Source organism: Pseudopipra pipra, chromosome 1 (assembly GCF_036250125.1).
Source record: "Pseudopipra pipra isolate bDixPip1 chromosome 1, bDixPip1.hap1, whole genome shotgun sequence".
Taxonomy (NCBI): domain Eukaryota; kingdom Metazoa; phylum Chordata; class Aves; order Passeriformes; family Pipridae; genus Pseudopipra; species Pseudopipra pipra.
Window position 1 is genome coordinate 21,256,275 of NC_087549.1, and position 20,483 is coordinate 21,276,757.

The 20,483-nt window shown below is 40.1% G+C and overlaps 1 protein-coding gene across 1 annotated transcript; it reads left to right on the forward strand.

Moving 5' to 3' along the window:
* The first annotated feature begins 367 nt into the window (after nucleotides 1–367).
* Nucleotides 368–16,373, forward strand: PABPC1 (poly(A) binding protein cytoplasmic 1). Its single transcript, XM_064647500.1, has 15 exons — nucleotides 368–1,051; nucleotides 5,577–5,770; nucleotides 5,863–5,978; nucleotides 7,799–7,938; nucleotides 9,214–9,308; nucleotides 10,669–10,806; nucleotides 10,903–10,998; nucleotides 11,412–11,684; nucleotides 11,867–11,960; nucleotides 12,117–12,227; nucleotides 13,236–13,390; nucleotides 13,830–13,914; nucleotides 14,094–14,224; nucleotides 14,503–14,598; nucleotides 15,934–16,373. The coding sequence occupies exons 1-14, from the start codon at nucleotides 859–861 to the stop codon at nucleotides 14,593–14,595; spliced, it is 1,914 nt and encodes a 637-aa protein (XP_064503570.1). The 5' UTR covers nucleotides 368–858; the 3' UTR covers nucleotides 14,596–14,598; nucleotides 15,934–16,373.
* The last annotated feature ends 4,110 nt before the right edge of the window (nucleotides 16,374–20,483 follow it).

Sequence of the window (20,483 nt, forward strand, 5' to 3'; positions counted from 1 at the left end):
ACCCTCCCCCCGCGCCCCCCGCCGTTGGTCCCACCCGGCCCGCACGCGCACTCGGGCCCACCCGCCTCCCCCCGCGCCGCGCACATGTGCGCGCTCCCCCGCGCACGCGCTGTGTCGCCGAGCCACCCCCACCGAGCGCGCTGCCCCTCGTGACGCCGTCCGTGCGCAGGCGCGGCCCGCGCACCACCGCCCCTCCTCCCCGCCGCGCCCTCGCGCATGCGCTGGAGCCGCCTCCCGGTGCCGGCCGCGGCTCGTGTCCCCGCCCCTGCATGCGGGTGCGCGTGCGCGTCGCCGTGCGTGGCGCGCGGCGCGGCGGGGGCGGGGGGCGGGGCGAGTATATATAGAGCGCGGCCGGGGCGGTGGCCGCCCCCTTGTCCCCCGGCCGCCGTCGGAGCTGTGTGCGCAGTGCGTGTGCTCCGGACCACCCGGACACGCCGGCCCGGCCCCGCAGCACCATTTATTACTAAAAAAAATATTTAAAAAAGCCAAAAAAAATCCAAAAATCTTAAAAAAGCCTTTTTAAAAAAAATAATAATCCTCTCTCCTCATCCAACCTCCCCGAACAACCTTTCTGCAAACGGCCGGTTTGATATAAAATAACCCGGTGAAGCGAAGCCCCCGGACCCGGCGCAGCCGAGAGGAGACACAAGAGCGAGCCCGACCCCGCCGAGCGCAGCACCCGCCGCCAGCTCCGCCCGGCCCGCACGGAGCGCCCCGACCCCCGCCCGCCCATCCGCCGCACCCGCCGCAGCCGTTGAGTCCGAGCGGCCCCGCGCCGCCTCCGCCGGCCCCGCTCGCACCGACCGCCGCGGCCTCCGCCTCGTCAGCGCCCCCCCCGCGCCGGGAGACGGCGGCAGGATGAACCCCAGCGCCCCCAGCTACCCCATGGCCTCGCTCTACGTGGGGGACCTGCACCCCGACGTGACCGAGGCCATGCTCTACGAGAAGTTCAGCCCCGCCGGGCCCATCCTATCCATCCGCGTCTGCAGGGACATGATCACCCGCCGCTCGCTCGGCTACGCCTATGTCAACTTCCAGCAGCCCGCCGACGGTGAGTGCCGGGCCGCGGGCGGCGGCGGAGCCATGTTTGTCCCCTGCCCGCCGCCCAGGCCGCCGCCCCGCATCCATTTTACCGCCCGGGACGGGGCGGCCCCGGCGGGGCGCGGGGGGAAGTTGGCGGCAGGGCCGGCGCTCACACGCGGCCCGGGCCGCCCGCCCCTCGTGGCGGCCGCAGGAGCCGGGGGGGGAGGCGCTTCGGCGCACCGGGAGCGGCCGCGGGGCCCCGGCGATGGGCGGGGGAGCGCCCAGGGCCCGGCGGGGCTGCCCCCGCTCCCGGGGAGGGGGCTGTGGGTGAATGTGCAGGCGGCTCTCCACGTACGTCCGAGGTGAAGGGTGGCTGGGGGAGAACATCACGGTCCCTAGCGCCTTTTAATGACCGCGCAGGGGCTGGGCGTGTGTGAGTACGTGGTTCGGAGGCCGGCAGGAGGAAGTAGGACGCACCGGCGTGGCCGGGCAGTTTCACAGGCGGCCAGGCCGGAGCGTTTGTTGGAGCACCATGGCAGGTCTGTCACGTGCGGGAAGGGCATGAAGCTGCTCGGGCCTCCTTGTGCTCGCTCCTCGTGTGGCTGTGGCCCAAGCTGTCCTCTGATTCATTTCTCTTCTCAGTAAACTCTCTGACGTGTTTCCCGAGTTGTGTTTTTTATGAAACTTGCTTTTTCACGAAGTGTTGCTGCTTCTTTAAAGTTATATCGATAACGAAACTTTCCATGTAGTTCTGGCCATGTTGGCAATACAGCTTGTTCACTTGGAGGATGTTTCCGTAAAAGAACCAAATATGACTGGTTTTAAGTTTTATGGAGTCCAATTTACAGAAAAATACTGATTTGCTCATTAGAATATAAGTGATTTCAAGTACAGTTAAGTAAGCAGCTTTCTATTGTAATGGTTTTATTTTCAAGCATATAAAAGTGAGAGACTTAAATTACAAACTTTTTAAGCAATTAGATTAACTGGCTCTCAAAATTGGCTTTAGCATACAGCCATTATCAGATCAGTCTTTGGTGTACCGATGATATCTGTATGTAAGTAGTAAAAGTTAGTGCCTCATCTTAATAGGCAGATATTCCACTTGTTATCAGCTCTTTCCGTTCAGAGAGCTTTTGATTTATTCAGCCATTGTTTAGGGTGAGACAATTTGAGTGCTTATTTAGACATACTTGCTTTCATTCAATAAAAGCATATGGTACAGTTTCTCAAAAAGAAAGGTCAGTACATTGATATGATAATGTCAGGGCAGAGACTGAAGGTAATTCAAATGCTTCTCCTCCTTAGTACTGACAGAATCCTGTAGGGGCCAACTTTGTCATTAGTTGAGCAACCAGTACATTTTGTGACTTGGTTTGTAATTTGACAGAGGTGGGAACAAATACAGCTTTTTCACCTGAGCAGAACTTAATTCAGAGAGAACTTGCCTCTTAGAAAGGTGCTGTTACTCCAGATGTTATAACTATTTTTCTGACTTTGGGAAACACATGTATTTTTTTTATAACTAGTCCAGTTCAGCTAAAAGTATTTCTGATCTGTATGAAACCTGCATCTGGCATGTATCTGGAAGCACTTGTTTACAATATGCTTCAATGACACTGTGTGATTATACTTTTCTCAACATTTTTAGAATTGGATGTTTTTGGCAAATACCTGAAAAGTATTTACTGGTCTTGCAGATCATTCTGTCTCTTTACTGAAACCTTGAAATAGGAGCTCTGAGGGTGAGTGGCTATTCTTACAGTGATGTGGGTTTCATTTTGATTCCAAACTACCTTTTCTTGGTTTAGCCAAATTTTTAGCTACATCTCAGGCTATGCCTATTAAACAGCCAGTAACAACTAGCTTGGGTTTTGAAAAATGTTTTTGAAGGTGTGCTTGGCATTACCAGCTGTCTGTAAACTAGGGATCTCAAAGCTCTTCCAAAAACTAATTAGACCTGATGACACATTTGTGAGGTATGCACATGTTTCATAGTTGTGACTTTTCTGAATTTGAGTCAGAGTCTGGAGTAAAACTCAGGCAATCTTGTTTAATCACTAAACTAGAAATATTCTTGAGTAGTCTGAAACTGCACTACTTCGAATTTTTAGAAAGGTTATGTTTCCAGAGGTTAATTATTTAGCAAATAGCTATTGCTATTTGCTTTTAGCGTGGGTTAGCATTAAGGATATATTTTGTGTGATTTTGAAATTGTTAAAGTGGACTGTCCAGTTGCTCACGACTAAAATGGGAGCTGGTGAGTCATTCAGAGCTCCAGCAGAATCAGCAGAAGTACAGCCCGGGTAGGTGTGTCCGTTGGTAACAAGTTCGCTGCTGAATGGAGCTGTCTCCTGCAGCCAGCACAGCCTTTTATGGCTGAAAGGTGATGAAAGTCAGCCAGTTTCACTAGTTGTGAATTTTAATGAGTTATTTGTACCTAGTTGCAGATGGGTTCTAGTAATGTTTTAAAAATCTGCTGTGGAATGACAATGTGGTGTTGGTTAAGCCAGAAATATTTAAATCTCTTGTAATATTGTTCCATAGGAGAGATGAGGAGAGCTGTTGAGAGTTTCCAGGCTGTCCTTGTGGAGAAATTCACTGTTCTAAGACACAGGCTCACTATTAGTCAAGAGTGGTAATGTTTGCAAAGGCTAATATGGACCCACTTTGAGTCAGATGATTGGGAAATGTGTCTAGGAACAAACATTTTTCAGGACAGTCAGGATTGTTCTAGAAGCAATTAGCATGAATTAGAAAAGCCCCTTTTCTAGTAAAGGAAGCCCGGTTACTACTTCTGGAAATAATGAACTGTTTGTTGCTGGCACTTTTGTTAGTACTGTCAGTAATAATTCTAATGACTTCTAGGGCAATAGTGAAGTCTTATATGTTTCTACTGTGGCCAGTCTGATATCCACAGTTCTTTTTTTCCATTTTTTTTCATCTCCTCCCACCTCCCCTGCCTAAGTTTAAAGCTTTCCGGAGATTTTTGTTTCTTATTATCAGTATCTAGGTTGTCTTTTCTGCTTAATTTATATGAATGTTTTTGAAAACTTTATTAACTTGTTTAGAAAACTGACAATGCATGTAATTTTTGTGGCTATTGTCATGTGAATATGGTAATAGTACCAGTAATTTTTTTCCCCATGAAAATGTTAGATGTCTGTCTCTTTAACATCTACAGACGTCCTTCAGAGAGTATAATCTCCAAATTCACTGTAATCTGAAAACGTGACGAGAAAGGGTGTAAAACCTGGTGTATCAGCTGAACCAGTAGTTCATTGCAAATTTTCTTTGGCCATGATATGCAACAACACAGCTAAAGATAAAAGCAGCACTTAAAGAACAAAAACATTAAACAAGGATTTGTACAATGTGATTGGCCCTTGGTCCTCTCAAGTAAAGTAATGCTAACTACAGCATGTAGTTAGCTGCCATGGGTGCTGTTTTTAAACTAACATGAAGCTGATTTCAGTCTTGCTAACATCATATTGTTCTGCTATATGCAAATTACAATGAAGTGAGTTAGTACCAATGGATGTGAATTCAGGTATTGCCTGGGACTTTTTTCAGTGTTCTTCCAGACATACAGGAATAATGATGAAAAGAAGCTGCCCTACTTGAGAACTGTTGCTCTTTCTTGTTTAAATACATTGTTAACTCAAAGCATGATGGACATATCTTGTTGCTTTGAAGGGAACTGTGAAAACTGAACAAGTCTCAATACTTCCCCATCTAAATATAGTGAGATTTTAAATGAAGGATTTGGAAAGTTGGTTACAGAGTTCTGCTGGAAAAACTACTCTATTGGAGTAACAAAACCTGGTTTATGTTACTTCGTTTTGCTATTTTAATGCTTCCTACTTAACTGAGTTCAAAGTATTTCATCGTGAGCTTTTAATTAATATTTACATAATTTCAGATTTTCAAAATTAAGTGCTAGTTTTGAATCTCTTTGATCTGTCTCTTACCTGGAATTCCATCACAGATTTTTGGTCACTAAGGAAAGAGTTGTGTGGAACAGCTGCCTGAACCAGGCTTCAACATCCACCTAGCGCAAAGAAATTTTGTCAATTTAGAAGTATTGGTGATGTAGGAGTTCTTATGTTAATGTTTGCAAAAGGCCTCATATAGGCACAAGTTGTACCTCTAAAAGCGTTTTTGTTGACACAATCTACATCTACATGATATGGGCTAGGTGAGATGATTTTCACAAATGTTTAAACTTCTGTAATTGCCACCACTCCATGCGTTTTCACTGTACCATCTTTTCAGAGTGGGCTCCAGTCCTGTAGGCTACTGGGGTTTCTACATCTTGCTCAACTGACTTGTGCTCCTTCCTACGTGCAGCTTTTGCTGAGGAGTTTTTGCCAGTTTTTACTGGCATACAACAGAGGGGGGTCTATTTACATTGGAGGTTTGGGGTTGCATCTTGGTGGTGGTTCTGAACTTGAAATAGTAAAAATATTATTAAGAATTGTACTCCAAATGGTATTTGTGTGCTTATTAAGGTAACTTTAGTGTTTTCTACTAATTCCATAATGTTTTTCCAGCTGAACGAGCTTTGGATACCATGAACTTTGATGTCATAAAAGGCAAACCAGTGCGCATCATGTGGTCTCAGCGCGACCCATCTCTACGCAAAAGCGGTGTAGGAAACATCTTCATCAAAAACTTGGACAAATCAATTGATAACAAAGCTTTGTATGACACATTTTCTGCTTTTGGGAACATCCTATCTTGTAAGGTTAGTGGAAAATAAATTGGTTTGACACACAAACTCCTTGATTTACGCTGGAAACGTTGCATGGGTATTACAACAAGGTTTTTCATTAATAGGTGGTATGTGATGAAAATGGATCCAAGGGTTATGGATTTGTACATTTTGAGACACAAGAAGCTGCAGAAAGAGCTATTGAAAAAATGAATGGTATGCTGCTTAATGACCGCAAAGTGTAAGTACATAAATACATAGTTGGGGATCAACAAACTGAAATTCATTTTACAGGAGGCAGAGATTTAAAAGCTAGCCTAAGAAAGGCAGGTTGTTTAAAAGTTTCTAATTTTAAGAAGATTTAGAGTTTTAGTGCTAGGGATACTATGAATTGGATCACCTACATATTGTAAGTGCAGACTTAAGTTGAAAAAGGCAAATAATGGACCCTAGAGAAAGAAACCTTTGTCTTAATTGTCTTACAGGCCAGTATTGTAAGGAGAGGATTCGGGAAATTCTGTGGTTTTTTGATATTACTGGTCTGAGATAAAATACAATCCATTGGGTATCCTGAATAATACTTTCTTTATAAGAGTTGTGAGATAGGTGTGTTATCCATTTTTTGGATGAAACTTAAACTTAGAGTTACAGTTACTTAGCACTGAAGAGTGGTCAGTTAACATTAATGTTTTTATATGAATGTCTGTTAATAGGCATATCTAGGGTGCAGAAAATAAAGTTGAGAGAAGTATAATGTTTTAAACATCATCACTGTTATACACTGTAGGAAAAGAGTTATTTGGCTACTTGGTTAGTGATATTTAAGCTGGGGGGGAAAATGAGTGTGCCTCACAGCTATTCCTAAGCAATCTGGTATTTGGTAGAGTTGCAAAAGAACAGCTCTCTAAATATGTGAGAATGTTTGGAAAAAAGATAACAGAAATTGGTATCAGTTACCATCATGGATTATTTTTACACACAGAGGTGGATGGATCAAGCCAGATATAGGGAGAACACGTATTTTGAAACTAGTTTTCGTGCTTGTTCTGATCTTGACTGACTTACTGTGGAGTTTTTCTTTTCTGTTCAGTGTCCATCTTTATACAACTTTAAATTAGTAAAAAAAGGTCAGCATGTAGTTATAAAAGCATTTGGGTAAAATACATAATGAGTTAATTTTGCTTTGAATTTCTATTCAGGTTAGGCTTTTAGAAGTCAAAACACTTCACTCACTATCAAAATCTGCTGAAAATACTAATGTTCTTACTCTTCTTGATTGTGATAAATTGGGTAAAGTTGTCAAAGTTTAAAATCTTTGAGTTACTGTTTGCTACTTGAATGCATTTGCCAAATTTGAAACTATAAAGTTAGACAATACAATAGAATTTAAAAGCAAAAGTCTGCTACAGTTGGAAATCAGTGGCAGCCATGTACAGTCTGTGCCAGAGCAGGTCCTTGGGCAGCAGAATGTTGTGTTCAGGTTCTGTTCTTTCTCTGATAGTATGAACTGACCTTCGTTGTTCCCAGCCAATCTGCAATGGAATGTGACTAAAGAGCAAGTTGAACTATTTTATTTCACTATGCCTATTAAAAAGTCTTTGATATAGGCTGGGAAGGTGTATGAGGGAGTGCGGGAGGTTAGTTAAATATCCCTTTCCTAATAACTGGATCAGAGAGCAGTAACTGCTTTAAGGCTGCCAAGTTTTTAGTTTGGCAGAGGGATTATGCTGATATCTAGAATTTCTGTTTAGCCTCTTTACTTAGTACTCTTTCCATTGTCCAGCTCCTGTTGTCAAAGGCTGTTTTTGTAAGAGTGAACAATCTCGCCAATGGCTTGAAAGCATTTTCTTGCATAGTAACTGTGACAAACATGCTGATGTAGCAAAGGATAGTGCAGTTGTTTTTCTCATAGAGTTTTATTGTAAATGTTTTATCTAAAGAATTTCATACCTGTAGTGAACAAGACTGATTATGAAAAATATTATGCCAAAGGATTAAAGTAAATTTTTAAACCTTGACGGACTTGCTTGAATCTGTATATTCTGTTCTTTCTGCAACTAGATTTGTTGGAAGGTTTAAATCACGCAAGGAACGTGAGGCAGAGCTTGGAGCTAGAGCAAAAGAATTCACCAATGTTTACATCAAAAATTTTGGAGAAGACATGGATGATGAGAGACTTAAGGAACTCTTTGGCAAGTTTGGTAATGTCTTAAAGTTTTTATAAACACAAGTGAACTTCAGCTTACTTCTTGTATCTTATCTGTACAGTGCCTTGCAATACAAGGAATCAGCTGACTGTCTGATGTTTATTTAAAATAGTAATAAAGGGTACTTAATTCCATTTCGGATTCAAAGGTGCAGTAATATCCAAATTTTAAATAGGCAGAATAGCGTATGTGATCCTGCTGTTGGAATTGCTTGAAATAATCTGAAAATAGTGTGTCTGTAAACAGTCTTGAATGGGTTCTGCAATTTTTTGGAAGTTGCAAATGGGAGTGCTTTCTGGTTTAATACAGATTGATGTTATGAATGCACAGGAAGAGTTACAAATGAGTTTACTGTTACTTTCGTTGACCTGCAGACTTACCTCTGTTATTCAGTCACATTGTGATGCTTGACCTAATACCAAATTATAAGGAGCTAATCCAGTGCCAAGCTATATGATTCAGCCTTGATCCTTGGTTATGCACAGGACAAAGTTATGGCAGACATATGACCATGATCTAGTACTGTATATGATGTGTCACTACTGAAGCAGGAAATGGCAAACCCCTTATTGCAGTTACAGATTTTTCACATATTGTTTTCAATCACAGCTTTATTTTGGGTGTTTTTTTCCTCCATACTTTTGCTGTTCTCCAATGGATATGATGTAAAGCAAGAGAAAGCCTTGTACAAGAGATATCGTGTAGCAGCTCTAAGCAACATTTACAGGAAATTCCTTTCTGCTACTGAAGTATCTGTGGTTGAAACAGTAGTGAGTTTAGCTGATACCACAGCTAAATTGGCAACTCCCAATTGGGGCTGTGAACTGCAGGTTTTCAAAGGTTTGGAAATGCTGAACTGGGATGGCCTTAAACCAGGATAAATGGTGAAGCACATGCCCAATTGCAAGGCCTCCTCTCTGGCTTTCAGTACCTGTTTCAAAGGATGAAAGCACTAACGCTTTTTAAATGTTGTCATTTTTAATGATTAAAAAAAAATTTTATTCACTTTGAGGTGAAATTCTTATCCCATTTTGGTTGAAAGTACAGTAGGAAAGAAATTCAGCAGGGCAGACTTCAGCTATAATGGCTGAAGTTCATTATCAGGGCAAATTAGTAATTTCATATTAATGGATGACATTTAGTAGATGCTATTATTAGTTTGTAACACAAGTGAAATAAACTAGATATTAAGACTTCTAAAAAAGATGCTTAAAAAGTGAAGAGAGTACACTCTGCATACGAAGCATAAGTATTTCATTCTCTTTTTAGGTCCTGCCCTAAGTGTGAAAGTTATGACTGATGAGAGTGGAAAATCCAAAGGCTTTGGCTTCGTTAGTTTTGAAAGACATGAAGATGCCCAAAAAGTAAGCTTATGGAGACCCAAATAATGTTTCATTGAGTGATTTGAAATCTTGCAAATTCGTTAAGGTTTTTTAATTGGTCAAGGATACTGCAAAAGTGGGTGTTCACTTCCTAAATGACTTAGCACAGTTTCTGTCATTTAGAGTGATTTCCTATGAGCAAATGTTCGTTGATCTGAGGAGCCTATTAAGTCAAGATGCCCTGAGACAGCTGGAACTAGTGTAGAAATGGGGAATCTTGAATAATTTAATAGCCAGGTTTACTTGGGCTTAAAGGTCTCAATGATATTTGGACTCACTCATGCTGGGCAGCATACAAGCACAGTAAATTACTACATCTCTGCAAAACTGAGATGAATCATTGGATCCAATTTGGTTGCACAAAATGTTTGTGCAAGGCAGAAAGGATTGTGTTTTCAAACTTCAGCTCTGCAAAGTCAGCAGGAAAACCATTAGTTTTATAGGGCATGTTTGGCACAGCTGTAAGAAAATAGTTATACAGCCCTGTGATGTTGCTTTTACTCTGAAGGATAACTTTGGAAGAAGGGTCCTTTATTCATGTATTTGCCTATAACATGCCAGTATGCTGTATAACTTTGTCAGCTGGTTGCTTTGATACGTCAGTTGACTGTGGCAGTAAGGGCATAGCATCAGGAGAGAAACTCAGCACAGAGCAAATGGCGACAAAGTTTGCTTTTCAAAAGGCATTTTGGTGATTTGTCAGTACTGGATGTGTACAAGTGAGAGATTAGAATAAATCCTGTCTTATATATACACATTTCAGTCTTACATTGATTGATGAATTGTTTCTCTTACAGTACATAAAATCACATGTTGGGGGTTTTACATAACAAAATTCTAGTATCTCTGTAAAAATATTTCCTTAATGAAAGACTAAAAATTTTAAGAAAAAGCCATATATGCCATCTGTAGCTTAACATATAGTATAAACAATCTGATAGATATTACAGTTTCAGATTTATTTAAAAGTATTTAAAAACAGAACTAAGTGAATTAGAGATTTTCAGTTTAATTTGCCTACTTTTCTCTGCCTTTAGCAAGATAAGGTTGGAGAAGTAGTTTTTCTTGTGTGACTTGAGTTTTTCTTCCAACTTCATATAAAAAAGTTTTGCATCCTTGTGACTTGTCTTTAACAGGACAGAAGTATACTCGGAAAGCAATTTCCATGTTACCTTAAGCAGGGAAATCTTAGGGTATTTTGTTTCAGTTCGGGATATTTCAAGATAGATTGGCTCTTTTTCTGGAATTTGTATTTAACTTTTTATATTTGAATTGCATTTTTTTGTATTTCTGAAAAACACTGGAGTACAAAGCATTGCTAATGTGTTGTTTTTTAATGAAGGCTGTAGATGAGATGAATGGGAAAGAGCTCAATGGGAAACAAATTTATGTTGGCCGGGCTCAGAAAAAGGTGGAAAGACAGACGGAGCTGAAGCGCAAGTTTGAACAAATGAAGCAGGACAGGATCACCAGATACCAGGTTCAGTTTTAATTCAAGAGAACTAACTTTATTGTGTGGTATTTTGAGACTTACACAGAACACTTGCTTTCAAAAATAACTTGCCTGTTTTCTCAGGGTGTAAACCTTTATGTGAAAAATCTTGATGATGGGATTGATGATGAGCGTCTCCGAAAAGAATTCTCCCCATTTGGTACAATTACTAGTGCAAAGGTAAAGTTCTTAGATTGTGCTCATCTGTTCTCTGAAAATGAGCAATGATCCTTCACCAGAGAAAATTATTACGTTGACTAACAGATGTGACCCACTATGTACGTGGGCATCTGCTTTCTTGATTATTGTACATCTCAGATTAAAAACTGTATGATCATCCTTTCTCGTACTGATATTAATGTAAGAAATTATCTTTTCAGTGCAATAATGTGCTCATTATTATTTCACTGAAATTTTCATCTATATTTAGTTAACAGCTACCTATTAATTAAGCGATAATACTCCTTTCTGTAAATAATTCAGTAAAACAAACCTGTGATCTCACTTCTAATAAGCTGAAATGAGAGACTCATACAAGTTGAGTAGGTATGCCACAGGATATTTAGTTTTAAAACTAAATTTTGTACTCACAGGTCATGATGGAAGGTGGCCGCAGCAAAGGATTTGGATTTGTATGCTTTTCGTCACCAGAGGAAGCCACCAAAGCAGTCACAGAAATGAATGGTAGAATTGTGGCTACTAAACCATTATATGTAGCTCTAGCCCAGCGTAAAGAGGAGCGCCAAGCTCATCTCACGAACCAGTACATGCAGAGAATGGCGAGTGTAAGAGCAGTACCTAATCCTGTAATCAATCCCTACCAGCCAGCACCTCCTTCAGGTTACTTCATGGCAGCTATCCCACAGGTACGTGTAGAGAAACTGAATTTTTTGTACCGTGTATAAAATCTGTTCAGATTTAACAGTAAATAAAACTAGTAGCATGTGTCCATAATTTCAGTAGTCTAATCTCATAGCAGAAGGGTGATGACTGTTCAACGAGGCCTTCACAGACCACAGAGTTATGCAATGTTTTTTCTATTTGGCAGACTCAGAACCGTGCTGCATACTATCCTACTAATCAGCTCGCTCAGCTTGCTAGACCTAGTCCTCGCTGGACTGCTCAGGGTGCCAGACCTCATCGTAAGTCACTTCTTTACTTCTTTCTAGTGATTGCAGTAAGCTCCATAGTGTTTATCTTTGCACTTTTAAGTATATTTTCACGTATCAGTCTTTTCTTTGTCATACTGTCACCATTCAGTGTTTCAGCGTGTAACAAATATATTTTCTAAACTGTAGCATTCCAAAACATGCCTGGTGCTATCCGCCCAGCAGCACCCAGACCACCGTTCAGTACCATGAGACCAGCTTCTTCACAAGTTCCACGAGTCATGTCAACACAGCGTGTTGGTGAGTTTGATTTATGCAAACTTTAAGTATTAAACTTCTCTTTTAATTTTGCTGGATCAGGATGATCTCTCAAAAGCATTCTTAAGTTCAGTATCACATGTGGTAACACTTCCCTCCTTTTCCAGCTCTTACTAAATGAAAAAGCTAGTATCACCTTCTAGTAGTTGCTCTTAAAAACTGTCCCAGCGAAGACTCTAGCTGTGATCCCACCTCTTTAGGATGAAGCATTTTTTTCTTATTATATGTGCTTTAGTAGTACTGTATGATGCCTTCTGTAATTTCTAAACATCACTGTGGCAATTTTAATAGGTCACATGTAGAATTACTGAGATGATAGAATTTTAGCTCTTATTATTTTACCATAGAATACTGTGAGTCAGTATCATATATGCAAAATCTGGACATCAATGAATGAACCAGAATTGATTTTAATCGTAGAGGGGTTTGGATTGGAAGGGACCTTAACCATCATCTAGTTCCAACCCCCCTACCATGGGCAGGGACACTTTCCACTAGACCAAGATAATCGAAGCCCCATGCAGCTTGGTCTTGAACACCTCCAGGGATGGGGAGTCTGCAACCTCTCTGGAGGCATAATTTTCTCAGAATGTATTAGACAGCTATTTGCTTCCTGAAAGGTTTGTTGTTTTTTTTTTTTAGAATGACTGACATAATGTGCTCAGGAAATCAAGTATCCTTTAGGTTAGAATGAAATTAAATTAATACTCAACCAAAGTGGGTGTTTTCTTACAGTTCTTTTTTCAATAGCATGTGTGAAAAGCAATTCATGACTGAAGTGAAAGTAGCATCCAGTAAATTTTGAGCTCTGAAGTTTCAGATATGACTGCTGGTACAACAGTTGACAATATCACTGAGATGAATCTATAATACAATACCTAAACTAGGTATTCAGTTCGAGTTGGCTTGTTATGCTTTTAACTTGTACAGTTTAGACTAAATTAAAATAATAATTATTATTTACATACAGAATTGTTACTCTTTTTTCAGCTAATACATCAACACAAACAATGGGTCCACGTCCTGCAGCAGCAGCTACTGCAGCTACTCCTGCTGTACGCACAGTACCACAGTACAAATATGCTGCAGGTGTCCGTAATCCTCAGCAGCATCTTAACACACAGCCACAGGTTGCTATGCAGCAGGTATGGAATTTTAGGAACTGCTCTGTGCTTTTACTGATGTTTTTTGCAGAGGAAGGTGGAGGGGAGGGAGGCACTTGTAATTAAGAGTTGTCATTCTAGAATTCAGGTTCTGCATTGTGGCAGCAGAGTAAAAGTGTTGGTGATTAAGTATATTTCAAGTTCATCTGGGAAAGGATGTGATCCCGTGTTACTTCATATTTTCTAGTTGCTTGATACATTAGCCTAAATTCCTGTGTTCGCTCCTCAATGGAGTGATTGATAATAATCTTTAGCATCACTCAACTCTAACCAGTACTATTTGATTAAATTGACTTAGTTGTAATTTCTTCCATGCTTCTGACAGTGTAGGCCTTGTTTATGCTGAGTTGTTGGATATTTGAAGCTGTACCTAACTATGAACTAGAATTTAATTTTCAAATGGTGTCAAATTAATTTGCAGCCTGCTGTCCATGTGCAAGGTCAGGAACCCTTGACTGCTTCCATGTTGGCTTCTGCCCCTCCACAAGAACAAAAGCAGATGTTAGGTATGTATACCATGCCTTTCTCTATGCAGAAGGACAACCAAAGTACTCTTTTATCAGTCTTAAAATGCTGAGTAAATGGTTTTAGCAGTAGAACAAGGTATTTGTTTCCCTTTTCCCTTAAATCTAATCTGCGTTTGTCAGGTGAGATTTGTCCCTGATTAACTTTTTTTTCTCTCTAGGTGAACGTCTATTCCCTCTCATTCAAAGCATGCACCCTACTCTGGCGGGTAAGATCACTGGGATGTTGTTGGAGATTGACAACTCTGAACTCCTCCACATGCTCGAGTCTCCTGAGTCTCTTCGTTCGAAGGTAGGTGGACTTTTGTCTTACACTAATTTGGTCAGTGGTTAAATCTACACTGATCTAACAAGTGTTTATGCTGGCACAGTGGAGCAGCAGTGCAATGCAACAGTGGCTCAGGGCAAGAGTATCCTCCTTCACAGGGTGGCAGTGACTGGAACTGTAATGTTATCCTTCTTTGTTTTTTTTTAACATTGTTATGTGTAAAATTTACACTGCGTCATTAACTTAAATAGACAGAAATTGCTAAGCTTCCCTTTATTAATTTTTCTTTTTTTACTTAAAAGGTTGATGAAGCTGTAGCCGTACTACAAGCCCACCAAGCTAAAGAGGCTGCTCAAAAGGCAGTTAATAATCCCACTGGGGTTCCAAGTGTTTAATAGGTAAGTCTTCTGAGCGCTGTAGTTTCATAGGTTGACTGGGGCAATAGCCTGTGTTCTATGGCCTTATAAGCAGCATGTGTCCAGGCCCTGTATCATTTGCAGCCACAGAAAGTAGCAGCTTTGGTAAACAAACTTCTGTGCTCACTCCGGTTGTCCAGTTCTGTAGCTCTCAGTAAAAGCTACTGACGTGTCTTGTGTATTTAGCTAGTACTAGAGCATTAGTTTTAACAGCATAATTAGCTGGAATTAGTTCTAGGCATGTGTGCAAAAATGGGCAGTTCTGTCAAATGTTACTATTCATACTGTTGTTTGAGAGGAACTTGTGGAATTGAAGTAAGCTTAAAGTGGTAGTCCAACCCCATTGTTTCTTAAAAATAAAATAGCTTATTTACATTATAATTTGTATATACTTGCCAAAATCTAAAGTTATACATTAATTGAAAACTAAACTATATATTGTCTTGACCTCACAGTTGCATGAATTTAACTTTGATGTCAATTAAAATACTGATTTGTCTTTATTGCCTTCTGTGGGGTTGATATCTTAGTTGTGCACAACAGAAAGAGCCAAAAGGTGGTACCTTTACAATTTTGACAGGGGAAAATGTGAATAATAATAAATCAATATTTAAAATAATTTCTAATAATCGATATCCTCAAATGTTGAGGATAAAAAAGAACCTATTATCTATTCAGTCTAGTTAAGTTTTGCCTGTCTGTGAACTTATTCACATTTGTAGCTATCATTTGAAGATGAATTCAACGTTTGATCATGTAGAATTTTCTTTTTTATTGATATTTTAATTTCTGCAATTTTCCTTTCGAAGGCAGAATTTGAGTCATGTTTTTTACATATTCTTTTTTTTTTTTTGCTAGTGACAGTTTCACACTGGAGATACCAAGTGCTGAATCAGTTGTTTCTCCTAAACTAAAGTGCCCAGACTTTGAGACCACTACTCCACCTGCTCCATTATGTTTTAGTAACTGGAAATTGAAAATACTACTAGGGGAGTTATCCAATGAGCCTCAGTCTGCTGGCCTTAAGAGTTGAGGTGACCTGCAGTCAAGTTAGTCACAGTAACAAACATTGTGCGTAGGCATTGTCTGAAGCTGTGACATGTGAAGTACAATTCAGTTCTAGAGTCAGTTTTGTCTTACCAAGGATCACAGACTTTGCATACTTTACTTCCTGATACTCTGCTTGCAAAGACCTGTGGTATGATCGATTCCATGAAAGCCCAGGATGCTGCCTGGCACACAACTGCAGAAAGCATATCTGGAAACATAAGATGCTGCTTTAATTTTAGAACCTAACAGCGTTGTTTTTGTTTGCAGAAAGATCCGGGACTACAATCTAGAACTTCGCTTCACCGAAGAAAAAAAAATCTAAACATGGAAAAACTATTAAATATTGAGAAAAACATTGCAAAATATAAAAGAAATAAAAAAAGGAAAGGAAACTTTGAAGCTTACGTACAGAGCAACGCCGGGGCTAGCAAAACAAATGCTAGTCCTAGATTACTTATGGATTTAAAATTTTTAAAAAAATAGTAAAATAAAAAATACAAATTAATGTTTTATAAACCCGGGGAAAAGAATTTTCAGCACAGTACAAAAATTTAAAGCATTCCTTTCTTTAATTTTGTAATTCTTTACTGTGTAAAAGCTCAGAATATCACCACTGTTTTAGTTGACAGTGGGAATTGATAGCTGAGCAAAGAAACATAATTTGGATTATAAAATTCTTGGTTTAATAAAAATTCCTTAAACACTGACTTACTTGTGATGGTCTCTTTTGTACAGTGAACTTCTCATAATGTTATTCAGAATGCCAAGTTAAATCCCACTCCATGGTATGTTTTAGTGGTTTATAAAGAAGATTAGCCTCCATATAGGCACCTGTTACTGATAATATAAACTTAGGCATTAAAACCAATTAAAAGAGCAGTGAGATCTGGCTTTTAGATCTGTAATAGGAACAGTGTCTGAGATTTTTTAATTATCTAATTAGAAATAGACCTTTAAAATACCCTGCTTTGAGATGACCAGGAGGAAATGTACACATGGTGCTTGTTCTCACAGGTTTTGGTGGAAGGAACAATCTCTACAAAGATCTCCAGCTGTGTCTTTAGATGACCAACAAGCCCTGAGGTGGAGGCAGTCGGAGGGACGTAGATGAATGAGCGAGGATTGGCTGCAATAGACAGTGTTGCAAAATTCTATTACTGTGAACATATGAAGACAAGGCATTCCTAGAACAAAAAAAAAGTGAGGCTTCAGGTGATAATGCGCTAAAACTAATGCACTTGGCACAGAAACCAAAAGATCATACTTTTTGCATAGTAAAAATCCTGTGAATAGGACTTCTTCATGTGTATTTCTAATCCTGTGTTCCCTAGCAAGCAAATGGCTTCTGTCTTTTTGCTCTGTTATTAAGAAACCAGTTGGTTTTAGTTTTTCTATATTTCAGGGTTTTTTAATGTGAAAAATCCTTCTTAACAGGCAACTTTGAAAATCTCAGCTACCTCTTTGGCAGCTAAATTATTGAATTATTCCTGAGAAAGAATGCAGTTAGGGTACTTTAAATCAGCAGCTTTGAAAATGGATCTCAAATTCAGTGCTGTTCCTAAATTCTTAATACTCACTACAAATATCTTTTCATGAACTTGAGATGTGTCACAGAGCTCTGCATACAGTGAGCTTACACAAAACTGGGTGAAGCTTTTTATCAAATTTCTGAATGGTAAAATAATTCTAGCAGCTTTACTGGCTCCAGGAACCTGCTGCATCCTGCAAAAGGTGACCTTGTTCATTCTTACACATGACTGTCATAAAAAACAAGGTGGCAGGAGAGGGAAGTGGTTTTTTTAAAATAAATTGCCTTTTGCACTAACTCTGATCTAGAGTACAATAACACAGAAGTAATTTTGTCTCCACTTGGGGCTGATAGGATCTTCAGGGGTTTGTGTGTTAGTCACTGGAAACAGTGTCCAGACAAATGGCACATGGGAGCAAAGGCAAGAAAACCCAGCTCTAGCACATGAGCTGTTCATTTGTTACAGGACCTTACTGAGTTTGAAAGTTTTGCAGGTTTAACGCCTAAATGTGTAACTAAGCATGTGTTACGTGCATAACCAAGACACAGTAGCAAGAACTTTTCTCGTAAAACAAACTTTCACTTAAGTTAGCAGATACATAGAAGTTGCCCATCCACAGATAAGCTATCCTGTTGTTGCTGCCTTGCCTCTTTTTTTTCCCTTCAAGGAGGGACTACTTACTGTAGGCTTGTGGAATAGGTGTTTTCTGCCCAGTTTAGCCCGTAATTTGCTCTATAAGCTGCTTATTCAAAATTGATAATGCAGAGGGAGAAAGGAGGTAATGAAAATGAGATGTTCTCCTCTTACAGAGAAAAGATAAAAACTTGGCAGGCTGGGCTGGGGAAAGGCACAAACATCTGTTAGTCATGGAGGAAGGCATGACCCTTAGCCACTGCAATCCAGTGGGGCTCCAGTTGCTGTATGTAAATAATACAGATTATATGGAATTCATAGGAAGGTGTTAGTTCATTCTGGAAGTCTCTCTGAAATCCATGTTGTGTTGGGTGGGGGTATGCCAGTGTTCTCCAGATCTGTTGCAGTCAAGTCTTTCTGAAGTCCCCCCAAAAGACAGCTCAAGAGGCCCCTAATTTTTCCCCTGAGATGACACCCCCTTGTGCAAAGGTTTTCAGACTTTTTTCTGTTAAGTGAATTTGAGAAATAAGCCTAGCAGAGAGGTGAAATTGGTCTGGTGTAAATGAATCCTCTTTAAAATCCCTCGTTTCACTATAAAAGCATTACGTTAAGCTTGTATAATTCTTACATTCAGTCTTGTCCTGATGGAGGCAGACTGGCATAGCCTTTAATTTGCAATCTTTGTGAGGTGTATGACTAGAATTAAGAATTTTTGAAATTGGATGGTAAATCCTACAAAAAAGGCAGTTAAAACAAGATACACATGTTAAAAGGTTGAACGTACAACCTTAATTTTATGTAATATCAACTATAAAAACATTAAAACTTTGGAGACAGTTTTAAAGACCTAAAAATATTTAATACCATAATAGAAACGCTGAAGAATCAGATGATGTTAAACATTTTAGGTCTATCTAAAGGATGATAAAAAGACCTACTTATTTTCAGGAGTCTTAGAGCCCTAACAGGAAAGCAAGAGACCATTTCACTTCTGCTTGTTTCCCTAGGTAAGCTTTCTCTTCAGTGAGTCTGCTGGAGTTAACCAAACTAATTTTTGTTCTGTAAGAATGAGCAAGTTATTTAATGTCTTGCCTATGGGGAAACTGAAAAAGGAAGAAAAGAGAAGGTCTTCCAGTTTGTACAAGACTTTTGTGGGTGTGTCAAGTACCAGCCTGAAATACTGGGTAACTTCTGTAATGGAAGGAAACAGTAAGGCAATTCTGCTGAGGTGATTATGATGGCTTAAGAAAGCAAAACTGAGCTGGTTGGGTTTATTTCTTCCCATTGTTGATTACATGGTAATTCCCCACTGTTATACCACAGATGCCTATTTAATGAATGTCTTTTATTTTATATTTAAATCTTAAAGATAGTAAACAAGGCATTTGTTAGTGCCTCTGTTAATGTATCTTTGGAGTGCTACTGTAAAACAATGGACAATGCAGAAAAATCGATTTATGCAATAGCAGTAGAGTACTGTTCCCTTGGGTTAATAGGCAGCCTGGCAGTCACTTCCTGCTGCCACACGTTCCCTCTAGCATGTGTCAGAGGCTTACACTGATCCTCTGCACCCTGCAGCCAGCCAGTGCTAAGCTGATTTTGCTGGATCCTCTGGTATTCCATTCCTTCAGTCCTCCCCTGTCTTCCATCCTAACCACAGCAAACACTTCAGAGTGTAGCAGCAGCCAAAAGTGTGCTCCTGGAATAACTGGCAATTTGAATGAATGAATGGTATTATATTCTCCATCCGCTTTCCCAAGCAGAATGTGGCTTTATGAGCAACTAAATCAAAGGTTTGGGGCAGAGGTGATCTGAATTGCAGACATTTTCATTGCTTTTCTTCTGAAGTCCAGGGAATTCAGATTTCACTGGGTCCTAGGGGAGGAGGGGGCAATGTGGTGGAAATTAAGATGTTCCTGAGTCCAGCAATGTCATATTGCCAGTTTATGCTAATTAGTTGTCTACCCTTGAATAAACAGTATCTTCAGTTCTTGCACCTTGCAATTCCTTCTTGGTAATATTGGTAATGATTGCTATGGACTGGATGTTCAAAGGTAGCCACTTACCATTTCGGGTTAGGAGTCTGGGCAAAAAGGTTTTCTGAAATCTACCTCTAATAGACATATTTCTGCTTGGGATAACTGGGGGAAAAGAAAACAAATCAAAACAGAAAACACAACCCAAAACTTCCACCCAAAACAACCAAGATTTATCCTCAACAGGTCTAGGAGTCGTGGTCCAAACTGACATGAGAGAGACAGCCACAGTCCTTGGGACCACAGTTTTCACTAGACTTTCATAGTTACATGGTTTTGGCTATCCTACTTGGGATTAGGTAGGAACTTCCATTTCCATGATTGATTCTTCTGTTGGAGTCTATATCCATACACAAGCAACAGTTTCACTCCCTGCTGGTGTAGTTAAAACTACTTGTGATCTCTTCATGGCTTCCCATGAATGACTCCCTGAGAGGTGATTCAGGCTAGAAATGCCTCCTGAGTAAATTCAGCACAAGCTTGGATTTACTGGAATCAGAGGCTACTCTTAAAATGTCTCAGTTCTCTCAATTACTTTTTACAATGTAAGTGGGCACTGTGAATTAAACTGTTCTCTCTCTCTTGCCTCCTTCCCGTTTTCCCTTTGATCAACTGGTCC

Bases quoted from the DNA above. Each gene is read 5' to 3' on its own strand.
- PABPC1 (XM_064647500.1), top strand. From the start codon at position 859: ATGAACCCCAGCGCCCCCAGCTACCCCATGGCCTCGCTCTACGTGGGG. The intron at 11,961-12,116 runs GTAAGTCACTTC...TCTAAACTGTAG, and splicing joins TCAGGGTGCCAGACCTCATC to CATTCCAAAACATGCCTGGT. The intron at 13,391-13,829 runs GTATGGAATTTT...ATTAATTTGCAG, and splicing joins CACAGGTTGCTATGCAGCAG to CCTGCTGTCCATGTGCAAGG.